At 39.8% G+C, this 24,850-nt stretch overlaps 1 protein-coding gene across 2 annotated transcripts in view; it reads right to left on the bottom strand.

The window, feature by feature from the left end:
- Window positions 1-13,788: 13,788 nt before the first annotated feature.
- The window catches only part of METTL15 (methyltransferase like 15), a 76,360-nt gene continuing 65,298 nt past the window's right edge, over window positions 13,789-24,850 (bottom strand). For both annotated transcript variants that reach the window (XM_041485112.1, XM_041485103.1), the window contains exons 4-6: window positions 23,674-23,865; window positions 20,984-21,162; window positions 13,789-14,345 (exon numbers count right to left, since the gene is read on the bottom strand). In XM_041485112.1, coding sequence (XP_041341046.1) covers window positions 13,900-14,345; window positions 20,984-21,162; window positions 23,674-23,865 — 817 coding nt within the window. In that variant the 3' untranslated portion in view covers window positions 13,789-13,899. The remainder of the gene's footprint in view (window positions 14,346-20,983; window positions 21,163-23,673; window positions 23,866-24,850) is intronic.

Genomic DNA, 24,850 nt, shown 5'->3' with positions numbered 1-24,850 from the left:
TCTGTGTAAGACAAAGTGTTTATCCCCTCAGTTTGCACCTAGACTTTAGCATCAATGAAGACTTGAAGAGTGGCAATTTGCTAATTTCAAACAAGTTACTTGAGCTTGCATTTCATTGCCTAAGCGATGCTTTACTCAACAGAAGGTGTTTGATACACACCGAAACCAGAATTTTATTAGAAATGTGGTGGATGTTTTATTTCATAGACAAAGTAACAAGCTAATAAAGCTAGAGTTGGAGCTATAATATGATTTTGAGACTGTGCTGGTGCCACGACACCCTTGCAGCAGAAACTATATTGTAACTACATTAATAACAGCCTTGCTGTCAGTTAGTTCTCTATATGCATGCCATTTGTAAATAGCTATAGAAATGTGTAAGCCTACCCATATTTATGATCACTATATATTTCTGCTATTTACCCTTTTTCCTCATCAGAAATGACTAAAAAGTTAAGGAGATAAAGTGAACCAGAAGTTTCCTCATCCCCTAACAAACACTGGAGGGTGAAGGAATTTAAAAATACTCTATTTGCTATTTCAGATAACTCCAGCCCTGTGCAATAATCAGCACCACTTTTAGCGATGCCTCTCCACAGATTTTTTTCCTCAATCTGACAACTTTACTTCCCCTGTGAGAGGAGGACGAGCCCCATTACAGAGCACTGGAAATATCTGCAGCAGATGGGTTGTTATTAATGGGAAGACCAGAATTTGTTTATACAGGCAGAGGTGCCACAACTCTATTTTTAAATACAAATTTAATTAATTTAAAATGAATACCTGAAAGTTTAAAGAACGTAGACTGCTGAAACAGGTGATAACACTGTTAGTTCTAAGACCTGGAAAAGTTTAAATAAAGAAAGATATAATTACTGAAACTCTGCCAAGATTATAAAAGAAAACAATAATAAATTTCTGCAAGAACATATTAAACCCACACATGAATTATATTTCAAGGAAAGGAATCTTTCCCAAACAACCACTTAGGTTAAATAGGAGGAAATTATGAAACTGAATCACAAAGCTGTTGGCCTCACGTTCATATTAAAAAGAAAAATAATAGGAACCAATCACCCACTCTTTGCCTTCCGTGATTGCTACTGCTTATTTATTTTTTTTTAAACCTAAGCAGGCAAAATTAAATTTTTCTGCTAATGAGTATGTATTGACTCCTGTGAAACACTGCTGAGGACTTCTCCACAAGTGTTCACCACAGCTATTTTTAATTTATTGCGTAGGCTCAAACATCCTGAATGACCCCTTGAATGACCAATGAAAACACTCATTCCAAAGATCCTTTTTAACAGTTTCAGCTTCTGTGCACCTTTAACTCTCAGATAAGTGAAGCTTGCTAATAAACCTCTTTTTTTTTCCAGTTTGCTCTTCACAAAATGCCTTGCTGTGGCTTGAGTGAATTACTGCCACATTAAAGCCACCTGCAGTGCTGGGCTGTACTTGAACAGCAGCACCTACTTACCCTGGCTGTTAATACCACTGAATATAATAATAATAACAACAACCATAATAATAATAATCTTGGAAATATCACTATTTAACATAATTGATCAATTTGTGCAGAGATAGAGATGAGGACCTTTTCACAAGTCCCTTTCAAAGACCCGTGCTCATCCCAGTGAAGTTTTTTAATTGATTCCCTGCAGATAATCCAAGTAAGGAACAGCCACAGAAGAAGCATTCAACAGGGTTCAACTTGCATTTTGTAAGCAGAACTGGTTACTTCTAGTAGAAAAGTTGGGTCAGCAAAGGTCCTGATGGACAAGGAGAAGCAGAGGATGCCTGGGTGAGCAAAACAGCCACAGGCAGCCTGCAGCCCAGAAAAGAGAGGTCATAAAAAGAAAACCTGGCAAAATGCATTAAATAATGTGTTAAAATATTAAGTAATATGCTTATTTCTGCATGCAGACACACATTTCAAAAACTGCTGGTTGAGTATCAGACAGAAACTCCCATGGGCATTGAATTAGATTCTGAATATTTTTTCCTACACATCCTGGTGATCTGGAACATTTCCAAAATATTTGGATTATTATTAAGTAGATATATGGATATTTGGATATTTTTGCAAACAGGATTTTCATCTCATGTTTTCTGCATGCTGGGCCTTGCCATGGGCCCACTGGTGGAGAGATATTCCCTCCATTTATTATTGCAACTTATGCAGCTCATTGTGACAATAAAAACCAGTAAAACAATAAAAACCAATAAAAACCTCAGCACAGCTGAGGGCTTTCCTCCCCCCATAACCCTGGGTGGAGCTCTCCAGGCCACTGGTTAATTTTTTTACTGAGACTTTGATACATCTTAAGGATCCGTACTTGTCCCTTAGAAACAGCTTTTTAATTAACTTGTTTATTTATTGATGAGTGCAGATGAGAGGAAAGGAGCAAGGGTAATAAGGGAAGCACACACTCCCAGCCTATTCTGCTGTTCAAAAATGCTCCAAAAGTCCCTTAACTTTCATCTTTTCTCTCTCTAGATAGAAAAAACCAATGTTTTACATTCAGTATGGAGGAGAACTAACATCTTTGCCAGCTAACATCTGCATAAAACGAACCCTAGATCAATAGGGTTTTCTGTTTACAGACATCTGCCCCACGTGACCGATCCTCCAGCAGATTCAACTCAGGAGAGATGAGAAATAGTTGCTGAGATGCTGGAGATGGGCTCCATTGCCATTTCACATGAAAAACTACAGGCTTCCAACAGTCTTTAACCTCCTTGGACCAAACAACCCACTACTGGACCAAAGCCCAAACAATTGCATCTGCCCAAACTGCCTGTCAACCTCTTTCTGATTTATTGTAACATGGTGTGCTCCTCCTCACACACTACTTTACTACTTTTAATCATTCTAAACAGAGGGATAGCTGCCATAATTGCTACAAAAAGACAATTGCAGGCATTGCAAAGAAAGCAGTTGAAGATAGAACATGAATTGGTATTTAATGACAGTTTGACATACTTGCAAATCAGCTCAGGAGCTATTTAATTAGAATATCACTGATGGAAACCCAAGCTGCCCCAGACAGGTTAGCCTGTTCAGGAAAAAAGTTGTGAGAGAGACATGGCTTCTTCGCCTCAATTGCAACATAGCCAAGCTAATAAATTTTTGTTGAACAAGGATTAATAGCTCTGCTTTACTAAATTGCTTTCATTTCCAGGAGTAACATTCATCTGCACAGTTTTTGCTAAATGACCTATTAAAACAAATTCACATCAAGTAATTACAGATTGTGTGTATTTAAGATCATTATTTTAAGTGAAATCACAGCTTTTTGTGTCACATTCAGGCATCTCAAAACCCTTCAGGCCTGCCTAAGCTTTACCTCTGCATTTTGCTACAATAAGGAAAATGTTATTTCTGTGCCATTGCCCCTTTCTGCCACGAAAAGCTGTCAGGGCTTTTCGTAGCAGAAAAGGGGCTGCAACTCCCTTCTCCTGGGATTTTGGAAAGGCAGCAGTGGCTGCAGTGAATGCAAATAGAGCTAATAATAATTATTAAAGCCAACTGGATACCAGTCACACACATTCCAACATTTCTTATCTTTTCTCCCAAGACCACTTGAAAACCTTAGAGCATTTCAAGCTGCTGGATTTAACACAGGGACAGATCCCATATAATTGCTAACTGCCCACCAGCCTAGCATAATTCGGGGAAAAACATGGCAGCATGACTCAGGCAATTTGAATTATATCTCGACTTTAATCACTGGAAGAGGTATTCCCAAAGAGCCATCTTTCAAATGAAACACTTCTCTCCACTGCAGAAGATGTATCCCTGCAATTTACCCTGCCCTGGAAAAGCCGTGTGCGTTACTCTTTCTGGGAATGATGAAATCCTCCTCATCCAAGAACAACCCTCAGTCTTTATGGCTACCCAAGGCACCTGTAAATTGCACTATCACCAATTCCACCACGTATTGCCAGAGGGATCCTGCAGCCCCTAACACCACTGAGCAGTCCCTGCAGGCTGCAGCTGGCAGCCAGAGCCACGCTCAGGCATTCCCTGCTTTGCCATGCAGGATTGCTTCAGGGACAGCATGAGGAGCTGCTAAGCTGCAGACCCCAAATCTCCAGCTCCCCCCAAAGCTGTCCCCAAAGTCAGTCTGGTTCTGGCAAAGCGCCTCCTGCCACTCAGCAGCCTCCTCTGGGAATGGATTGAACTGGCATTCAAGATTAAAGAAATTGCTCACAGGGAAAAACAGCGATTACAAAGCTGGATTGAAAAATATTTTCACGCAGCTGTTCAAATTCAACAAGAATCTTACTAGGATATTGTTGGAATCCAAAACGCAGGGAACTCTCAGGACTTCTGTTTGTAAGCCAAAGATTAGAATTAAACCCAGGATTTGACCTGAGACTTTGGAAAAGGCTCCCAAACTCAGGCGCTGGAAGGAAGAATGCGGATTTATAGTTTAAAGGACAGACACGTTAAGCTAAGTAAAGTTTAGAGTTTAAGATATAGAAACAAAGTAGTTACAAAGGTAAACAAGAAGTTTAGAAGGCAATACTGTAGGTTTGTGTCATAACATGATTGGCTAGGAAAGCTTACACTGCAACATGGGTCCATAAGACAAAATATTGAAGGATTGGGTCAAAAAGATAAATATGCTTGTTAACAGTGTTTTATTGGTCAATAAACCATTAAAAGGTCTTGTAACTGAGTGTCTTGTGACCTTCTGAGCCATGCAGTCAAGTTGAGCCTTCCTGCCTATGTAAGAGGAAAGAAAAATAAATCCCATCATCTAAAAAACTCAGAGGTCCTGTCTTGAATTCTTTCAAAATTCCTGAGGGTATAAAGAGTAAGAAATACTTTCAAGGATGCATTTGTAAAGGCTCATGTTAAAGAAAGGCTTTTATGCTTCAGAGAGCAAAAGTTGGTGTGTTGAAGATGAGCTGATCAGCTGGTAAGTCCCACATAAGCAGGACATAGCAACGAGCCTTTTTTCCTCCAGTTCAAACCTTTGCATACATCTCCTAGAGTGGCAACCAGAGGGCAGGGGAGGATGGAAAGAACTGCAGCTCCTAAAAATAAGAAGCAAGGGGTCAAAAAGGACCAGGCCATCCTGAGGGAAGCGAGAGGGGGTGGAGATGGGAAAGGAGTATGGTGAAACTTAAAGGAGGGAAAGAGAAAGGGGGAAAATGGAAAAGGGAAATACAGAAAGATTCTGCTTTACTATCATACATAGTTCTGGGAAAGATAAAGGGCTTCAATTAGCATGGTTTTCTCTGCTGCCATGAAGGCTGGAATTCAGCTTTAGTGTTTCAGGAGAATTGATACTCTCATGCCCAGGGGAAAACTTGGAGCACCATTAACCACAAAGGTAATGAGTGTTGTCAGCACTGAATGTGACATGGTGCCTTGAACACAGCAGCATCTCATAACTTGACATGCAAGAATAAGCAGAATTACAAGCGAGGGTTTTGCTTAGAGAAAATAAAACCCAAGTTCAGCACATTTACTGCACAGCATCACTACTGAATGAAGAGGAACAAACTGTGAATGCCTGCTGAGGAATGCCTGATATTCTCTAGGCTATAGGGAGTGCCAGGCAGTTATGCCAGGTCAGGTGGCACCCTGTGTGAGGGAGAATGACAGGCAGTAGTTCTGTTTAGCAGACAACATTAATTCTGTATCCCTTATGCAAATAATGAATTACTTCAATAGAGGAAACTACAGCAGAAATTCTGAGATCCTTATTTCATCATAAAAGTTAAGAAACTAACAAAAAACTCGAACAAACAAAAAACCGAAACCTAACCAAAAAACCCCCAAACACTAAACAAAAAGGTGCAAAGTTCTCTTTGCTCAAGACTGTATTTGAAAAAAAGAATGGATTGTCTTTTCTCTGGAAACCCAACCACTTGTAACATTTTTTTTTTCTGTACAAAGAGTGCTCAAATGAAACAGAAACCTGAAAACAGCTAAAACTTGATTAGGTCAAGTAAAATATTTGCCAACTGTAACTATGGGAGTGCATAAACTATGAAAGAGTATTTAAAATATGCTGCTGAATTACTGACCTATTAGGAAATGTGGTATTTACAGAGGGCTGTGCTCCCTTTGGTATACAACTGGATCTAATGGTCACTGCAATTACCTTCATTAATTGTTTTTGTCTCAGAGACAAATACTGACTGCAGTTGTTATTTCACTTAATTTTAAAAGAACAATAGCCAGCTTGCCTGGAGGAACAAAAGCTACCAAGTCCAAACAGCAACCAGAAAACGCCCTCTGCGCTGAGCCTGCGATGTGATCTTTCCCAAACAACTCGAGATTTGTTAATGCAGCCTTAACTCAGTGCTCTGCAAAGTAAGACACTGGCACACTTGAGGGGAGGCTGAGATTTTAATCTGCCTGTCAGTCAGTCAGTCAGTCAGACACTGCTGGCTCCAGCAGTGCTCCTGCCCAGGTGTGCAGGTGCAGCCCAGCTCTGCTGGGTTTATTTCACACCAGACATGAGCAACGGGCAGGCTCCTGGTGGAAAGGCTGCTGTGGCAAATCCCCAGGCATGCCTTCATCACCTTTGTTCAGAATACTCTCCAGTGCAGTACAAATACATGGCAGGGCATTTGCCTGCTCAGAGTATTTAAGCTCAGTAAATAATCTATTATTTTATGATTTCGCATCACCTATTAGTTTTTAATAGCCTGAGTAACAGTATTTTTTAATATATGTACTGAGCAACAGTATTTTTTTTAATATACTTTATGTAATTTTTAATAGCCTGAGTAACAGTGATAACTACAGGATGTGTGCTGTTGAGGTACAGAGCTCATGTTTTTTACAAGAGTGGAAACTTCTCCTATCTGTAAATAGGTGCAGCAACACTAGAGACTAAATACCCTTCTGTCTCAATTTTTTCTGCCATCCTCCTGCCCTTCCAAAGAGAGGCAGTTAAAAGAAATATACAAGCTTCAATTCCAAGGATTTTTAAAACGATAATTTCCCTAACTTTAGTTTTCTAAAACTCACAAAGGCATTCTGGAATGCACTATACTACACACCAGTGAACCTGCCTCCACTCAAGAACTGGTTTAATTCAGCATCATCACGTTCAGTCACTGTCACACACGTGCTGGCAGTCAGCCTGCACTGCCCCATTCTCAGTGAGCCTTGTTTTGCAGAGTTTCAAGTCTTTCCTGCTTCCAGAGAAGCCCACCACCAGCCTACCGACTTTAACCCCTGCTGTGCCAGCTCTCCTTGCTCACCAAGGTTTCAGTTTCCATTTGGGCCACTTTAGAAACAAGGCATACACACGATACTGTCAGGCACTGGAGCAGGCTGCCCAAAGGAGTGGCTGAGGCACCATCCCTGGAGGGATTCAGGGACATGTCATGCCTGCTGTGGCACTGGGGCACGTGGTTTGGGGATGGACTGGGCAGTGCTGGGATGACTGAAAGGTCTTTTCCAACCTCCACAATCCCACCATTCCACAGCAAGGCAGCACCCACAGCTGAAGGCTGTGCAGGTATTAACAGGCATGCATGTCTCATTTCTCCTGAGAGTGTGGCTTCTGCACTGTATTACCAAACAGTTTCATATCATCTCCATTTTCAGATACTTATCAGCCTGGACTGTCAATACTTCTCATTTCAGTTCTTAGCAACGTCTACAAAAGATGTTCTTCTGTGTGAAACTACTTGATTAAAAAAAAGGTATATCTATAATTTACAAGAAAGATGTGGAGGGATGAGCTTAAAATATTGTTCAAATTAAAAAATAATCTTTCCTGGCCCGGATTGTTGATGACTAAGTGATTACTAAGCTTCCACACATTTTAGTGTACAAGCTATCACGATGCTTTGAGGTTTTTTACAGTTACTAACTTGTGTTGTGACCTTGTTAATGCTATGTTAATATCATTAGTATAATTACAGCTAATATAAAGTTCTAATAACATGGTATGTCTAGCAGAAACCTATTCTGAGCTCCAGTATTCTTTCAATACAAATATAAATCACAGACAGTCTATATTTTCTCTGCCAGAATCACATCCACAGACTGGAACTGAAGAGATGACAATGGAGTACATAAACCCCAAGCTTTTGTTTAGGTATTCCAACATGTATAAATTTTCAAGTGTGATTTATGTAGTGTCATTCATTTTCATTCCAGCTTCTGTCATTCACTAATGTTTCACAGTTTGGGCATGTTTTTTAAATGAAGGGTCAAAAACATGAAGTGTATTTGCTGCTGTTAGATCTGCAAAAATTGTATGGGCACTAAAGAACAGACAGAACTTTTACACATACATATTTCATTCTAACAATAACCTACCAATTTTGAGACACTGCACAGGTTTGTTTTTCTGTATTTTGAATTAGGCACCTCCACTGAAGCATTTTCAGCTAAGAACACAACCTTTGCTCTTTTAAAATTCCAGTTAATGTAACTTAAAACAACTACTGACCTGTAAACCAAGTTATCCCCATGTTGTTTTCCTGTTGGCAATAAAGATGCTCCTCCTGTGATCATTTGCAGGTGCTCTCTAAAGACACCAGAGGCACCCCCAGGACAGACAGAGGGAGCTGTATCTCTAGTTTTCCCCTTTAAAAAGACATCTATACACAAGCTGTCAAGTTTAAACTTGCAACAATGAAAACAAATTAAAAAACACCCTCTGGCTTGGTTTTCACTATTACACCAATGAAATTGAACTTGTAAAAGCAACAGGAAGAATAAGATTTGTCTGAAGATCATGGTACAATGAAGAAATGTTTAGTTTTTATAAATATTGCTATGTCAGTAAGAATTTTAGACAGCTGACGACTTGCTCTGTTTTTTTTAGCTTTGATTCCCATGAACAAATATTTGCCCTTATTCCTGATTTAGTGATGTAATAGCAACACTGAAACACATGGCATGTCATCAGTGAAACATGTCAAGTAGGAAAGTATTATATAGCATCACTTTTAATATACTTCTAAGGACAGGTTTTACGGTTCACCAAAAAAAGAAAAGCCCTTCCCTCTCATTCACCTAAAATAAGCTTAAAGAGGATCCAGAAAGGTAAACACAACTGCAGAGCAGAGGGAAAACACAGAGATCATATTTAGAAGCATAAATGCCTTCCTACTCTCACCTCTCTTTATGCATGGGAAACCATGCTCTGCAGACACTGAGCTCTCCCACTGCTGCTGGCAAAACCAGGCAATGAACAGAAAGAGTAACACAATTCTGCAGATGTGACATTTTGTTAAAATTGGAGATCAACCTCATAAAGAAATTTCTCAACTTTACTACTGATATCTCTTAAATTGAATATATTCTTCTATTCTATCTTCTACAGGGTCTGGGTGAAGGGGAAGGGAAAAAGCTGTTCTACATTCATTTAAATTATTTGCAAGATTGACTCGTAGCAATGAAGTCCTAATTAATCCCCAAAATCCTGCTTTAATTGCAGTATAACTCCAGTGTAAAATGGCCTCTGCATTTAATTAAATTTCTGAAAGACTTACAAACTTTATTTCATATTATTTTAACTCACAGGTAAGTGCTTTATGAAAAAGGAAATGTATGGATAGAAAGACTGACTCCTATCCTCCACTGAATACTCTTCAGAACCCTGCTGTAAATGGTACTACAGCTACTGAAGGGCTCTTTCTTGAGAAGAGCACAAGGAAGCCAGGCCTGAGCCCCTTTTTGCTGTTGCTAAAGATGTTAAGTAAGGTAGACAGCAAAGAACTGACTCATGAGTTCATTACTTCTCTGTTTATTCCAATTTGTCTCATTTTTCACCAGTACTTTTGCACTAAAACCAGTGAGTCACGGCTCATTACTTAAAACAACTAAGTCATTTTAAAATTGAAATTAATCAAATCACCAACAATCCGTGTCTAAAGCTTCTTATTGCCACGCTCCCAGACCTGCACATCCCCTTTCCTGAGGGCACACACTGCCCAGGAGCATCAGCTCTCCAATTAACACCATGCCTTGCCCTGCACAAAAAGCAATCCTAGAGCAATTAGATGAATCATTAACAACCATGGACATGCTACTCTAGAAAGCAGAACGCAAAACATCTGGCGCAACACATGCTGCTGGAGGAGGCACTTGCTGAGAGTGCTCACTGAAGCCAGCATTTTCCCCTTTGTACCCCCACTAGGAATCCTTTCCCTCCAGCTTCCATCTCTCCAATGCCTCCACACTCCTTCACAGAAACTCACCTTCCAGACTGGGACTTGGTTCAAGTCAAGTGGCAACCTTGGCAGACACGACTGTGAAAGACTACAGATAAAATACTCAACTGCAAGGTTAAAAAAAAACCCCAAACAACCGAAACTGAAGAGACATTAATTCCTTATATTACCTGCATTATGAAACAATGAAACTCATTCTTTTTCTTCAGGAAGCAATAATTGTCAGTAGGCTGTAAATGCAGACAATTGTGTTTATACTGGTAAATGATGTTTTAAACATACGTTTTTTATTATAAAAATCATAGTCACAGAATAAGTTTGTCTACTTTTCAAATAATTATTCTATGCCAATTTCTTTACCAGGCAGGTACTTCTGACAGCATACCAACTTCTACAATAACTTGGATTAACTAATTACATCCTATTATCTAGTAAATTCAATAGAAAGCATGTTTGCAACACATACAAATAGTTTTATAGCTAGGTTTTACCCTTTTTTAATTTTTTCCCACTCTTCTAAAGTACTAACATGAAAAGATACACTCTTCAGCAACGTGCTCTGCATGCACACATTGTATGGCACCCAAGCTGCCACATGATGCTCTCCGCAACTATTTGAATATATATATAAATGCATATATATATATATAAATGCATATAAACTACTGCATGCACACATTGTATGGCACCCAAGCTGCCACATGATGCTCTCCACAACTATTGCATTTATAGCATGTTCCTGTCCTTCCCCGTGGGTACATTCTTGTCACATTCCCTGCAAATACAGCCCACAATCTTTTTTTCTTTCTTGACAGATAGATGACCTTGCATTTGGCTGTATTAAAAGGTGCAGTGCTTAGGTGGAATGGAAGTTTCCAGAAGTGATGACCTGTACCTTGACAGCAAGCCTTGGTTTCCAGCGAGACGTTTGCCACCAGATGCCATCTCCTCCTTAAAGATAATTTTCAACTGTGGCAAAAAAAACCAGTTAGTTTTAGTAACACGTCACATATACCACATCAGAAAAATTTAAGGTGCGCTCTGCTAGCAAGATGAATGTCCAATACCCGTCACATAATTTAGTGTGGCTCACTCAGTCACAGAATCACAGAGTGGTCTGGGTTGGAAGGGACCTTAAGGATCACCCATTCCCTGTCCCCTGCCATGGCAGGGACACCTCCCATTGTCTCAGGCTGCTCAGAGCCCATCCAGCCTGGCCTTGGGCACCTCCAGGGGTGGCACAGCCCCAGCTCCTCTGGGCAGCCTGTTGTAGAGCCTCACACTGCCTGAGTAAATTCCATGCCATGGCAGGGACACCTCCCATTGTCTCAGGCTGCTCAGAGCCCATCCAGCCTGGCCTTGGGCACCTCCGGGGTGGCACAGCCCCAGCTCCTCTGGGCAGCCTGTTAGAGCCTCACACCGCCTGAGTAAATTCCGGTTTAAATCTCTCCTCTTTTAACTGAAACCATTTCCCTTTTTCCCCATTGCTGCATATCTGTGGTAAAAGTCCCTATTTTTTAATGAAATGAAATTAAGTGAAATGCTTATAGATACAAGAAGGCTTTCACCAAATATAACCAGAGGTGTTTCTGGGAAACCAGAAGGCTTTTTTTCCAGGCAAGCAGAGGTTAAAATTCAAGGACTTGACATATGTCAGGTTTAAAGCTGAAAGTGAGGAGATGCTGAGAGGAGAGAAACAGACTCTCTAAAGGGAAAAAAAAAGTCAACAAATTACATCCTGTCCTGGCTGTGCAACTCCAACCTAAAGGCAAAGAAAAGCCTCTTTGCCTAAATGAGGGAGCGTATTTACACAACCCTGTATGCAGTAGTTCAATTATCCTAAGAAACTGCCTTTGAATTTAGGTGTGACAAGTGTGGATTTTCAACACTGTTTTAAGCATAAGGAATTTTAGTGCTCTCATGTAATTTCTGAGATACCAATTCTGCTGTAATAACTGGATGGTCTTTCCCTGAAGTGTGTCCTGAACAAGGCACAGCATGGCACCACAACTCTTCTGAGCCTATGCTGGAGGCACAATTTTTCAAATCTACCATTGAAATACACTCCAGTAGGAAATCTCAGCTAAAAATAACCTTAGCTATTTATATTTAATGTTTGCACAAAAAAAAAACCAAAACTATTTAGGGTACAGTGTGTTGTCTTAAAAATGACAAGGGTAAGCAATATTATTTGAAGTGGAATGTTTTATTTAAGCAGCATGTATAACGAAGCAAGTGGAAAAATATTGAAATTTCAAAAAAGAATGAAATGCCCATCATCTGTTATTTCAGGTTAGTGACAGATGCTATGATCTATACCAAAGAACACATTATATGACTTACCTTTACCAAGGAATTAAACAATATCCAGCTATTTCACTATTTTGCATGTTAGACAGTGAATCTAAATATCATCTTGTGTCAATACAACTCAAAAACCCAACAGGAAGTCATCATTTACATCAACACAAAGAGGATAAAAGTCAAGTTCAGAATGATCCAGTCAGTTGCTCAGAAGCCAGCACAGTAGTCATTTAGCTGAGTCAGAAATTGCATTTTCTTTATTCTACCAACCAAGTCTCAGACATCACAAATGAAATCCTGGTGCCAATTTGATTATCTAAACCAAGACTTTTTCCTGAAGAGATGAGTCAGAGGTCAAAGAAGTTGAAACTTGTCCTATTTTCCATTCATTTGTAGCAAGTAAAACTAGAAAACAAGTGGTCTCTTAAGAGAAAATATAAACCCAAAACTAAATTTAATTCACAGTAACTAAACAAATTATGTTAAATGCTCTACAGCCGAGTATAGCACCCAAACAGAAAGCTAGTGTTAAGAGTGTGCCTTTCCTAAAATAATTTAATACTTACCTCTTACTAAAGGATCACCAGCAAAGGAGAATACTTCATAAGACCCACAACACGGCTTTTTTGATGGGTTCATTATAGTTCCATTGACACCTAAAAGTTGTAGAGGATTTGTGCACAGAAGTTATGGTTGCAGGAAGAAATTCAACAGTCAAGTACAAATCTGACTGCTTTACTGTAGCGTCCCAGGGCCAACAGTGGATTTTTAATAACCCTTTTTCCCCCCAAGATACATGTATTATTTACAATTACTAATCATTAAACAACCAGGTGATCACTCTGACATAAATACTTACTTTTAAAAAGCTAAGAGTCTATTTACAAACTCCTGGGCAGAACACGGCATGCTGATGTCACTTTATTTCAGAATTACCTCTTGTCCCAGTGGCATTCATGCAACAAGTTAGCTGGGAGAGAGAGGCACAGATATCAAGAATTCTCAGGTTAGTTTAAACTTACTCTAGACTAAACCAGACATCTGAATTAGGTGTGTGAAATCCACCCCCATAAAAATATGTCTCAATTAGCTACTGAATTTAGACTGTTAATGTCAGGATTTTGAAATTAATCTATAGGGAATACTACAAATACATCAAACCTGCAATTTTTATAAACTTGGTGTTCGATGCTCTTTTAAAAAAACATGTATTTTTGATATAATTAGTGACACCCACTAATAGGCATTTAGTTTGCATTTTCACGCTCCATACTACTTCCTCACCAAAAAAAGAAGCACAAAGGTAATAAAGAAACGTTTTCTCACAGCCTTCATTTTATTTTTTCAGTTTGACAATATCTGTCAAGTTAGCATTCTGGAAAACAGAATTTCAGGAAATGATACAATCATGTAATCATACATTTTGGTTTAGAGTTTAATAGCAGCTCTTAGCTTGGCCGACCTTCCTCTTGGGTTTGTTTGAATATCCTTGGCCTGTGGTGTGAGAACTTTTTTCTGTATAGAAATCCACTTTGAGTTGGATTTTCCACAGGGAGATCCTTGTGTGTCCTGTCCTTTGGAGGCACTTTTCAGAGCCTGTCTGATCTTCTGCTTGGAGCCAAGGTTGTACTTCTCTGTCACATCAATGCCATGAAGGAAGCGTTTGATGATTCGATCTTCCAGGGAATGAAAGGACAGGGCCACGAGGCGACCTCCAGGCCTCAGGAACTTCTCAGCTGTCTTCAGCCCTATCAGGAGTTCATGGAGCTCATCATTCACAAATATTCTCAGGCCTTGGAAAGTTTTAGTGGCAACATGCACAGGTCTCTGAAGCAAGTCCTTCCGTGCGTAGAGCGCTGACACTGGAAAAGCACCTGCCACACATTTCAAAAGATGCAAGTTAATAACTTCATATTCCTGCATCCTGACATCCACTCATGCAAGGTGACTTTAAAGGAAAGCACAGTCAAAACTGAACCTTGAGTAGTGAGCTTCCTTCTTTGTAATGCATCTTTATTTTAAGTTTTGGATTCACATCTCTGAACGTAAAGCCTACTAAACTAAGATGCTTTGTGGTTGGGTTTTTTCCCTAGAATTTTTGGAGAAGTTCCTTCTCCAAAAGCATCACCAATTTAAACTAAAAAATAATGGCTGAAATCCAGATAAAGAAAAAAAGATAGGACAGACAAGTCCCACCTTACAGCTCAGTGTAATCGATGTCAGTTTTGGAATTTGTAGTTGTGTAACGCTTTTAAGGAAAAAAATTCATTTACAATGGACACAACCTTACCTGTGGCTTCCAGATAACTGCATTTCTTTACAGGCAGAGGTAACTGAAGACAATGTCTACCTGGCAATATCTATCTTTCAGTAATTGCCTGAGGGTTAAAAGAGGCATCCTTGTTTGGGAATAGCAATTGTTGAACACTATGCCTGTGTTTCTTCAAATGTTTACAAAAATCCCTTGAGAAATTTAGAAAATGCAGCGGACGCTGCTGTGTTTTCACGTGCCTACACAGCAGAATGTGTCAAGGTTTGTCAGACCTAAAATCACCAGATTAAGTATTTTTTTATTAGATGCACAAAACTCCCTCTTCCTTCCCCCAAAATTCTTATGAGTCAAACAAGTTTTTGCAGAGACGAAAATTTTGACAGAAATTTTAATATATCAATATTTAATGTATTTTAAGCTTGAACTTTCATTACATGGGTACAGAACAAAAAGCTAGAGAAGCCTAATTGATGGATCAGAGGGACTAAAGTGCAAGAATCCTGTAAGATCTGTAAAACCCAAGTAAATTTATAATCTATTACCTAAGTGACCACAGGAGTCTGGTAAAGATAAATTGAATAAATCATGTTAGCACATAAGTGGACAGTTATTTTTCTAAACAAGAGGCAATACAATTGCTATGTATGTATTAGAATGCCCTAATTTCATGTCAGTGCTAAGCTACAAGACAATGAAGCAAAGAGTTTGAAGTAAATGCAGCTCACAATCAAGTAACTAATATTCTACATAGTGAAGTGAAAAAGGGGAATACTGTACTTCTGAAACTAGTTGTCTAAATTCAAATTCCCACAGGTGATTGAAAAAAATTAATAGATATCACTACCCATAATATGCTCACACAGAAGAATTTATTAGTGTAATTCTTGAGAGTTTTAAAGGTAAGATTTTACTTATGTCAGAAAGCCTAAGTGTTCACAAAGCATATCACAACACAAAAGCAATCTCAGTGCTCAGTAAAGACAGAGGAAAATGATGGGATTTTAAAAGTCAATTATTATTAATAAAACTGTTATCAAATATGCTATGTTGCTATGATATGTTTCTGCATAATTGATTTTCCTACCTACCTTCCTCCTCTGATCTCCAAAGCTAACAGCTCCTAAATTCACTGAAGAGACCCCATTGGAGCTGTGGCTACTTCCAATCCTTATAGTCTGAATCCTTCAAGACAGAAAGTGGCACCAGGATTGACTTCTCCCAACCAACGAGGGCGTGTGAATTTGTGGCCTGAAGCTCTCTCACCAACCAGTAAACAGATGCAGCCCACAGGAGTGAGGCTTCTCCATCATTTACAAACTCCAGAAAAAGCTATACTAGCTAGTCAATGTAATTCTGTCCTTGAGAACATAACCTTCTGTGTTGGCCACGAATCATAAAAAGAATGTGTACTCTCATTGTAGAAATCACAAACCTTGTTTTGGTGAGAGACCTCAATTAAAAGGAGAGCTAAAAACCACAGAGCATGAGGAATCCCAAGAAACCAACACCAAGCTTGTCCCTGTTGGCAGGGCCTCTGTTTCCATGTCTCTTTGCACACCTATGAAGGAGTTTTTGAAGTGGAGCTCTTGGAACAGCCACTGAGTGCCAGCTGTGTGTGATGAGAGCTCAGGCTCTCAGTGCACAGCAGAAAGGAACATCACTCTAGGCAAAATAAACACAACTTTGTTTAAAGGTCAAGTGACAGCCACCAGCACTGGTAGGCTGCTCAGAACTATGGAATGAATCAGATCAGAAGAAATTATTTGCTTTGTGTGGGGGGAGGCACTGGAACAAGTTTCTCTGTAGATTCCCCATTCCTGCAAATGTCCAAGGCCAGGCTGGACAAGGCTTTGAGGAACCTGGTCTAGAGGACCGTGTCCCTGCCCATGGCAGGGCAGGTGGAAATGGATGGGCTTTAAGGCCCCTTCCAACCCAAACCATCCTATCCATCTAAATTCAACTTCAAAAGGCTTTGTAAAAGTGTAAATGGACATAGTATGCCAATATCTGGGCAGGTTTTCACCGGTCTGCTCATCAACACTGATATTTTACAACTGCAATACTGATTAGATAAATAAAGGAACAATGACACTGAGGCTTTTAGCATGATTAGGACACTCACAGGTCTTTGGAAGGTTCTTCCACTTATCCTGCCGTGGCTGTTGAGTGCAGTTTCCTCCTACAATAACCTTCTATGACAATTAACTCTGACGTTAATTTATTACTATGAATAATTTATCACACACTGAAGAAAAATTAATCAAAGCCCAGATATATTCTGTAAGTCTAACACAACCTTACAGGCCTCAGTTGAACACACACAAAGAGCACTGCAGCTCCTATAATAAAGCACAGGATACTAATATTCAGGAAATTGGTAAAGAACTGCAGCCACTTTGCAGTTTTATGCAAGCAAACCCTCCCAGACTAAAACCAAAATCCAACTGTTTACATGTTCTAAGACTTACTGGTCTACTGTCAAAGACTGGGATTAACTCATAAATGTAATCTCTGGTTATTCTAATCTGATTATTATTGTATCTAAAATGTAATTTCTGTCACACTGGCCTTCAGCTTTTTAGCCAATGTTATAGATTCTGGTCCATGTTCCATGGGTGAAAAATTCCCCTATCATTCTGACTCCTCTAGTTCAGGTAAATCAAAATCTATTAGTGCTTTCTGCTCAGGCACATCACTTCTCACCCAGGCCTCTCCAGTTACCAAGATGCTTAAAGAAAATCCTTCCTGGTAACTGGCTGTTCAATGCACAAAAACATTAAAAAAAGGGGAAAACAATCTGTATGGGAAGCTTGTAAAGTGAATTTCATTCATAAAAACACCGTGCTTCTGGCTAGATGACTGGTTTGGAATCCCAATGAGAGAAAGAACCATTTTTAGTTTTAGGATGCCCTGATGATACTTACACTTAAAAAAAAAAAATCTAACAGGTTCTCATGTTGAGACGTATTGAAATTTTACAAGCTTGTGAATGAAATTAGCAGTGTGCTGTGCCTGTCAATAGGAACTGTCCAAGTGCCCAGAGTGTGGGAGAGTGTAAGAAGGAATTCAGAGCGTGCACCTGTTGGCAGGAACTCGTCTGATCAATTAGCACTGCATTTAACAAGGTTCTGTGACGCAGACAATGTCCTTTTGTCTAGGCTCCCTCAGCACAGTGTTAGTTCTCACCCGTCTGAAATGCAGGCAACATTACAAATTCCAAACTGATAATTAAAGCCTATAAAAGTGAGCCAGTCTGAATGAAATTGACTTCACGGATTCAAGTTCTCTTTAAACTTTGAAAATTTCTTTAACATGTCATCATCACCTCCTTTCAGGTTAAGGCCAGTTGATCACATGATCTCAAAATTGTCTGTTAATAGATTATGTACCTAAATAACGCTCAGAAAAAAATAAATTTTGAACAAAAATTAATAGATAAAAAGGTATATTGCCCCCTGAAAAGAAATCAAAATAGACCATTAGCTGCACAGGAAAAACATATGAAAATTGAAATCTAAAAATTTCACCATTTTTAATGAGTTTTCCTGCACGTGCAGTCAGACCTAGTGTTTCCAAACTACTCAGTGAGGCACAACAAAAGGCATCAGGAAGGGCTTCTTAATCACCTTTCACACACCTATTCACAACCCTTCAACGGAGAACTACCGATTTTCAGTATTTATTTACAGAGCACTCAAGGCTGCAAATAGCTCTGTGAAAATTATGAACAGTGAGAAGAGTTCCACTGTGCTGCAGGAAAAGATGCTGTTTCCCAAACTCCTCCTACTGCAGATTCCACAGCTCCTAGAGGTCTTATTTAAACTGATCAGAAGCCTTTTGGATAATATTTATAAAAGCAAAGAGGAAGACAAAATTTTTAATGCTGTTTTGTTTCCTTGGGTTTTTTTTTAAACTACATCCTTCACTTTTATCTCCCAATGGATTAGGAACCGCTACACATGTTCTAACCTTTTGCGGGGTAGCAGGAAAGACCAGAAATCCAGCATTCTATCAAAAGAAATTAAATTTTCCAAGCTCAGGTTAGTCCAAGCCCAGATTCACTGTGATTCTGATGATCAGCTGGACCTTAAGATAAAACTTGGCAGCCCTGGAGCATCTGAAGCCACAGTAATCAATAAGAGGAGAAAGAAATACAAGCACTACACAGATTCTCAGATGCTGACACCCAGCTTCATTGGCTGGATTGTATTGCTTGTGTTCTGGTTCCCATACCAGGCAAAAATGATGACCCTGCTCTGGAAGGTAATCAGGCTTGCAGAGAATCTGCAAAATCTAAAACGCAAGAATTTATTATTCTAATTAATATTTTATTTTTTAAAGGACATAACATTTAACTAATAGGTCATAAATCTTACTCTGGTCAAGTCCTGAATTAGTCAGTGTTTTTTTGGGCTGTGCCATCAAGAGGTTCCTATAGCTGTGGTCTCTGGCACTGTAGCTCTGGCTTATCCTAGTAACTTCACCAATATAATTTCATGTAAGAATATGTGTTAAATACAGATGATAAATGAATCAAAATTTATCACAACTATGAAAAATTTCCTTAACATTTTCTTAATCAGCTTAAAAACTGGTAGCATCCACCAGAGTTCTTCCTTACTGGATGAACCAAATTAAAACTGGAGGAAGTTTGACGCAAACAGGGATCAGTGTAACAGCTCTAAAATTGGTACAATTACTTGGGTGCTCCCAAAAAAGCACACCAAACATGCACATTTAATGCCTTGGCAGATGTGTGCTGGACTCAATGCTTTTGGCATGCACACTACCTGATGCATACCTGACTTGTGGATCAAGGAGCTCTTCAAACGTAACAGGGAATTTAAAGTGAGGACAAAAAAATCCTCATGGTCACAGCAAGGGAACATCAACTCCTGACTCACATGCAGCACATGAAACATGAAGGGAGCTCCAACTGCTGTCTTGCACACACCTGTATTTTCATTCCCTTACCTTCAGCTATGGCACAAAATTATTTCAGAATTACTGAGTTGCTTGCCTGTAACATATCTTTAACACAGTGAGACAGTTCCTTCCAGCTCAGGAGTAGTACACTGTCTCGATCAACACTTTTTCAAAAAGCATGGAATATAGACGGCAAAGCTCAAAATTCTTATTTCAGGATGTTGCTAATGATGATATTAAAAATGTAAGGTTGATAAAAGCCTCGTAGTGCTTTATCTCTTTGATTTTTTTTTTTCTTTTTAAGATTAGTTATATTCATTATATTTACAGCAGGGACCTACAACAGCAAGCAGTGTCTTTAGGTCCTTTTATCACATCAGTTTAACTTTGAGCCTTGGTTGACTGGGCATTTTGCTAAAGTATCCTGGCTTCTACAAATCCAGACTTTTTAATTTCTCCATCATTAAATTTAAGTGCCTTAGACCTCCAGTTTAAGTAATGCAAATTTTTAAGAATGCTATGAAATTTTTAATACTCTTCAGGACACCAATAAAATATTTTACACTGTTCTTAGGAAAATGTTAAACTTGGATTAGAATTTTAAAGGTCTGTATTCAAAGTCAGCAGTTTAGACTTATTTGTGACAAGATGTAGTGACTTTCATAATTTGGTTAAAAAAATGAAAACATCCAGACGCTACATATTATGTTAATGTACAGGATTTATGTCTTACAGAAATTTTTACTTGAGAAAATAAAAGTAAAGGTTCTTGATGCAGGCACTGCTCCTGCCTAACTGGATTTTCTTCAAGCTGTTTACAGTGAAGAGCAAGGAAGGTGAAGTGTTTCAATAGTCTCTTCAGGCTCATCTAGTCAGCATGCACAAAGTGAAGCAAGCCATATTGCTTTGTGCTTCCTGATTCTTTAAAAAGACAGGAAATATCTGAAAATTAAACTTGGGGCTATTCATGGAAACTGCCATGGTACCTCCCTTTAAAATATTAAAACACAGAAATTTAAACTAAGACAGATATGACATATCTGATATTTGAAAGGATCAATAGCTAGGATAAAGAATACCCAAGGCTGCTGTCACTCTTTGGTCGATGAAATGATAAACCACTTCACGTTAAATCTATTATTGAACTAATTGTCAAACTACAATACAAAAAAAAAGGAAAAAAATAGAAGAGAGCTGAGATCACGCAGAAGGGGCAGGATTAGATCCTGCACCACTCCAAGTACAAATAGATCCCTCTGGGACTTGGCGGGGATTAATATTTCCTTCCCTCCTGTGCAGAATTAATGAGGGTACCTGCCACGATGCTTGCCAGCTGCCTGGTCCTGGTGATGGGGTAGATGCTGCGTGCCTGCACGATGGCAGAGGCGATTCTCCTGGCGTGCCTCTCCTCGCCGTACGCGCTGAGCACCGACGCCAGCGCCCGCTGCTCCAGGGCGTTCACCACGTCGGCAGCCGTGGCCATGGCAGGGCACCTACACACAGAGCAGCCAATTAGCCCAATTAGTCCTCTGACATCAGCTGCCATCCCACCAGAGGTGAGCTTCCACGGAGCCACAGGCACACACTGCACGCTGCCTGCGAGGTGTGCGGATTGGAGGTGGCAGGGCTGTGGAAAGAGCTCGCGCCTTTTACATCCCCTTTTCTCGCTGGTCTAGGGGGAGTTTGCTCCCTAACTTCAGTTAGAACAGTTTTAACTTCCAAATGCTGTTATAAACTATGCTTGTGCCTTTTACATCCCTTTCTCTCGCTGGTCTAGGTGGAGTTCATTCCCTAACTTCAGTTAGAACTGTTTTAACTTTCAAGTGTTGTTATCAACTATGCTTACACCTTTTAAATCCCCTTTTCTCACTGGTCTAAGTGGAGCTTGTTCCCTGACTTCAATTAGAACAGTTTTAACTTTCAAGTGTTGTTATAAACGATGCTTAATAGTTTAGGATGAAGAATTTATTAGGTAGCTTGTATGTTTTCTCTGATTAGTAAACCCATAGATGATGTTCATAAAATACCTTGAACCATTTCAGCAGCCCAGTGACAAAGATGTAGATACACAGGTTGGAGGTTTACACTGTTTAAATTGTAGTACGTCCTGGAGTTTATATGACTAGGTCATTTCTGTTACCTCATTTCTGTTAAATATAGGTTCTTATGCCTTTTAGTGAAAAGTATTGTTAAATTAAGAATAAATATATTCCAGTATCTTGGTAGGATGGAAATTATGCGTGACCTTTCTCTTTAGCCAGATTTAGAATATAAACGTGCCCCTTACAGGTTCATTTTAGCCACCTGGCATCACATGTTGTTTTCTAGCCAGAACTGATTTCAAGGATCTTTTCTTTCACACCTCCTGCTATGAAAACAATTGCTAGTGAAGATCATTAAACATGATTTTCACTACAAGCCATAAGAATCTATATAGAAATACTCTCCTGAGATAATAGAAATGGCATAGTCATATAAACTACAGGACTTATTACAACTTAAGCAGTGTAAGCCTTCAATCTATGTATCTACATCTCTGTCACTTGGCCACTGAAATAGTTCAGGATATTTTATGAACATCACCTGTGGGTTTACTAATCAGAGAAAACATACAAACTACCTAATAAATTCCCTTCTAAATTCTCTTCTTCACTTTCAGGCATTTTTTACTCCCCTGCAGTATCTTACAAAAGATAAAAAAACTTAGAGGCATGTAGTATCATAGCAACAACCACAGTGTAAGGCTTTTGTCATGCCTCAGGTACCCTTTGTTCTTATGCTCCTGCTCTGTGTTTGTTTTCTCATGATGCATCCAACTCACATGCAAAAGCCTGGAGTTCAGATTCCTGAAATCTGAGGGCTGAGTCCTAGGAGAACCATGGGAGCATTTTACACAAGACCAGCAAAAGCAAGTATCATGAAATTTGCTGTGTTGAGACTTAACATTAATATGGTAAGCTAATTCCTTAGAAACTGAGCCTTCCCATTGGCTCTTGTGGGCAATGACAGAACAAATGGCATTTCTTAAGACACCACGTTCATCAGAACACCAAGAAAAAAGTGCCATTCTCTGTCATGTGGTGTGTCATGCCATTACAGCCATCACCCAGACGAGACATGTCTTTGGTTGCTCATGCAAAAAGCAAAGTGCTGCAGAAATACATCAGGTTGTCTGAAGATGAAAAACGCTGCCTAAGTGGAAACTGTCACTCCACTACTGATTTTCATGCTCTTGAAAGTACTGACCACCAATCCAAATTCAAATGCAGGTGATTTACTCAGTAACCATTAATTTGACAATTAAGTAAGCCTGATGTGCCTCCTACACAAAGAGAAAGGAAGCTCATCATTTTGCAAAGCATAATTTGCAACAAGCACATAGGCATGCAAGACAACATCACACTAGCATGCTAAAAGCAGGGTAGCCATCTGATATAAGCTAGCAGATATAATGAATAGGATTTAATAAATTTATTTTTATTATGTTCCTTTCACAGAGAAGCAACTGGATCAGATGGTCACTGCAGAAGAGAGGGATGCTGCTCCTTTCCTGAGGGAGCAACTAGACCGGCTCAAGTGAAGTTTCCACAATTAGCAAATGTGGCAGAAAAGGAAAGGGACTGCAGCAAGAAGTTGTGTGCCTGCAGATCAAGTACAGGCAGAGAAACTGTGGAAATAACAGGCTTCTGAAAGAGAAATGTTCCTGTAGCTGTGCACCACACACTCCAAAAATGTTACCTTTAAAGGTGCAGCTAATAAAACATTACTGCTTTAATCATTCACCACAGGAACCTTCCTCTCATTTCCAAGAAGGCAAAGACAATAACCAGGGCTGAGCACCGAGACAGAAAAAAGCTCTTTGGCAAAAGAAAGGCAGGATACTCGTGCAGTACCAGATGTGGTTGAGGATAAGAATTCTCCATTTTAAGAGGAAAGGAAACACACAGGGGTTGCAGAGCAGACAGTTTTTGAGGTTCAACAAGAAATGCTCTACTACAAGGTACCTGTCATGATCCATCCTCATGTCCAAGGGCCCATCCTTCTGCAGGGAAAAGCCTCTTTCAGGTGTGTCTAACTGCATGGAGGAACAGCCAGCATCCAGGAGAACACCGTCCAGGGTCCCTGGCTCAACGCCAGATGAGATTAACAAAGCCTCTGACTGGCTGAACCGCCCCAGGAGAGGCTGAAGCTGCTTCCTGTAAGAAAGGAACAAAGGAATAGCCCCAAGTTTAGTTATAACAACGCCCTCTTCTCCCCCTGCACAGCAGGAATTAGATAACAGCACTCAACTTGTCTCAGAAGCAATAGGGCTACTCCCAAAGGAATGGTTTATGTCTTTTCCTATGTCAACATTGAAAACCAGTCCTGAACACCCCTCAGTGGCTACTTCAGCTTTAACTCTTTACTCACTTCCTGCTTTATCTCAAAAAAAGGGAAAACTGACTAAAATTTAATTGTTTTCAGTGTGAGGAACTCAAGAGGACACCTTCAGCAGGAATGTCCTGACTACTGAAGTACCTGCCCTGCTCAGCAGGGCCCTCAGTAAAGCAAGGCCAAGGTGCAGAAAAGAAAGAATATATCTTGGACCAAGAGAAACAGACAAAATGGATCAAGAGTGCACTACCTTGTGGTTAGTATTTACCCAGCAGGAAAACAATTCCAAGTTCCTGCCACGGAACCAAACACCTTTTCAGCGGCATTTGTCATTTTAAAAATAACTGGGAGAATGAGGTGCACTGAATCACAAGCAGGTAAAACCCTTAGTGCATTTTGGATTTAGGCACCTGATCACTGCAGAGATCAGTTTAACATGCACTTTTGTGCTTACTGCTCTTCCTTGGATTTAAAGTGGTTGTTCCTTAATATTGCCATGCTGACAAGGAAAAGAGGAACGGCAAGGGAGAAGAGAACACACCTTGGGCACACAGAGCTCAGCGAGTGCTGGGACAATGCTCTCAGGCACAGGATGGAATTCCTGGGGTGTCCTGCCAGGAGCTGGACTCAGTGACCCTGATGGGTCTGCCCCAGCTCAGGCTACCCTGTGATTCCATCATCTCTGAGGTTTCCAATGCTCTCTTGGGTATCTAATCTCAGACTTCTGGGGTTTGCCTATATATAAGGTGGCTTACAATTACACAATTTATTTTATCTGTCTCTCAAAATCTGAATGGATTTGACAGA

The sequence above is a fragment of the Pyrgilauda ruficollis genome, unplaced genomic scaffold, assembly GCF_017590135.1.
Source record: "Pyrgilauda ruficollis isolate IOZ18807 unplaced genomic scaffold, ASM1759013v1 scaffold118, whole genome shotgun sequence".
Classification (NCBI taxonomy): Eukaryota; Metazoa; Chordata; class Aves; order Passeriformes; family Passeridae; genus Pyrgilauda; species Pyrgilauda ruficollis.
Note: the sequence above shows the minus strand (reverse complement) of the source record. Positions and strands in the feature narration are given on the sequence as shown.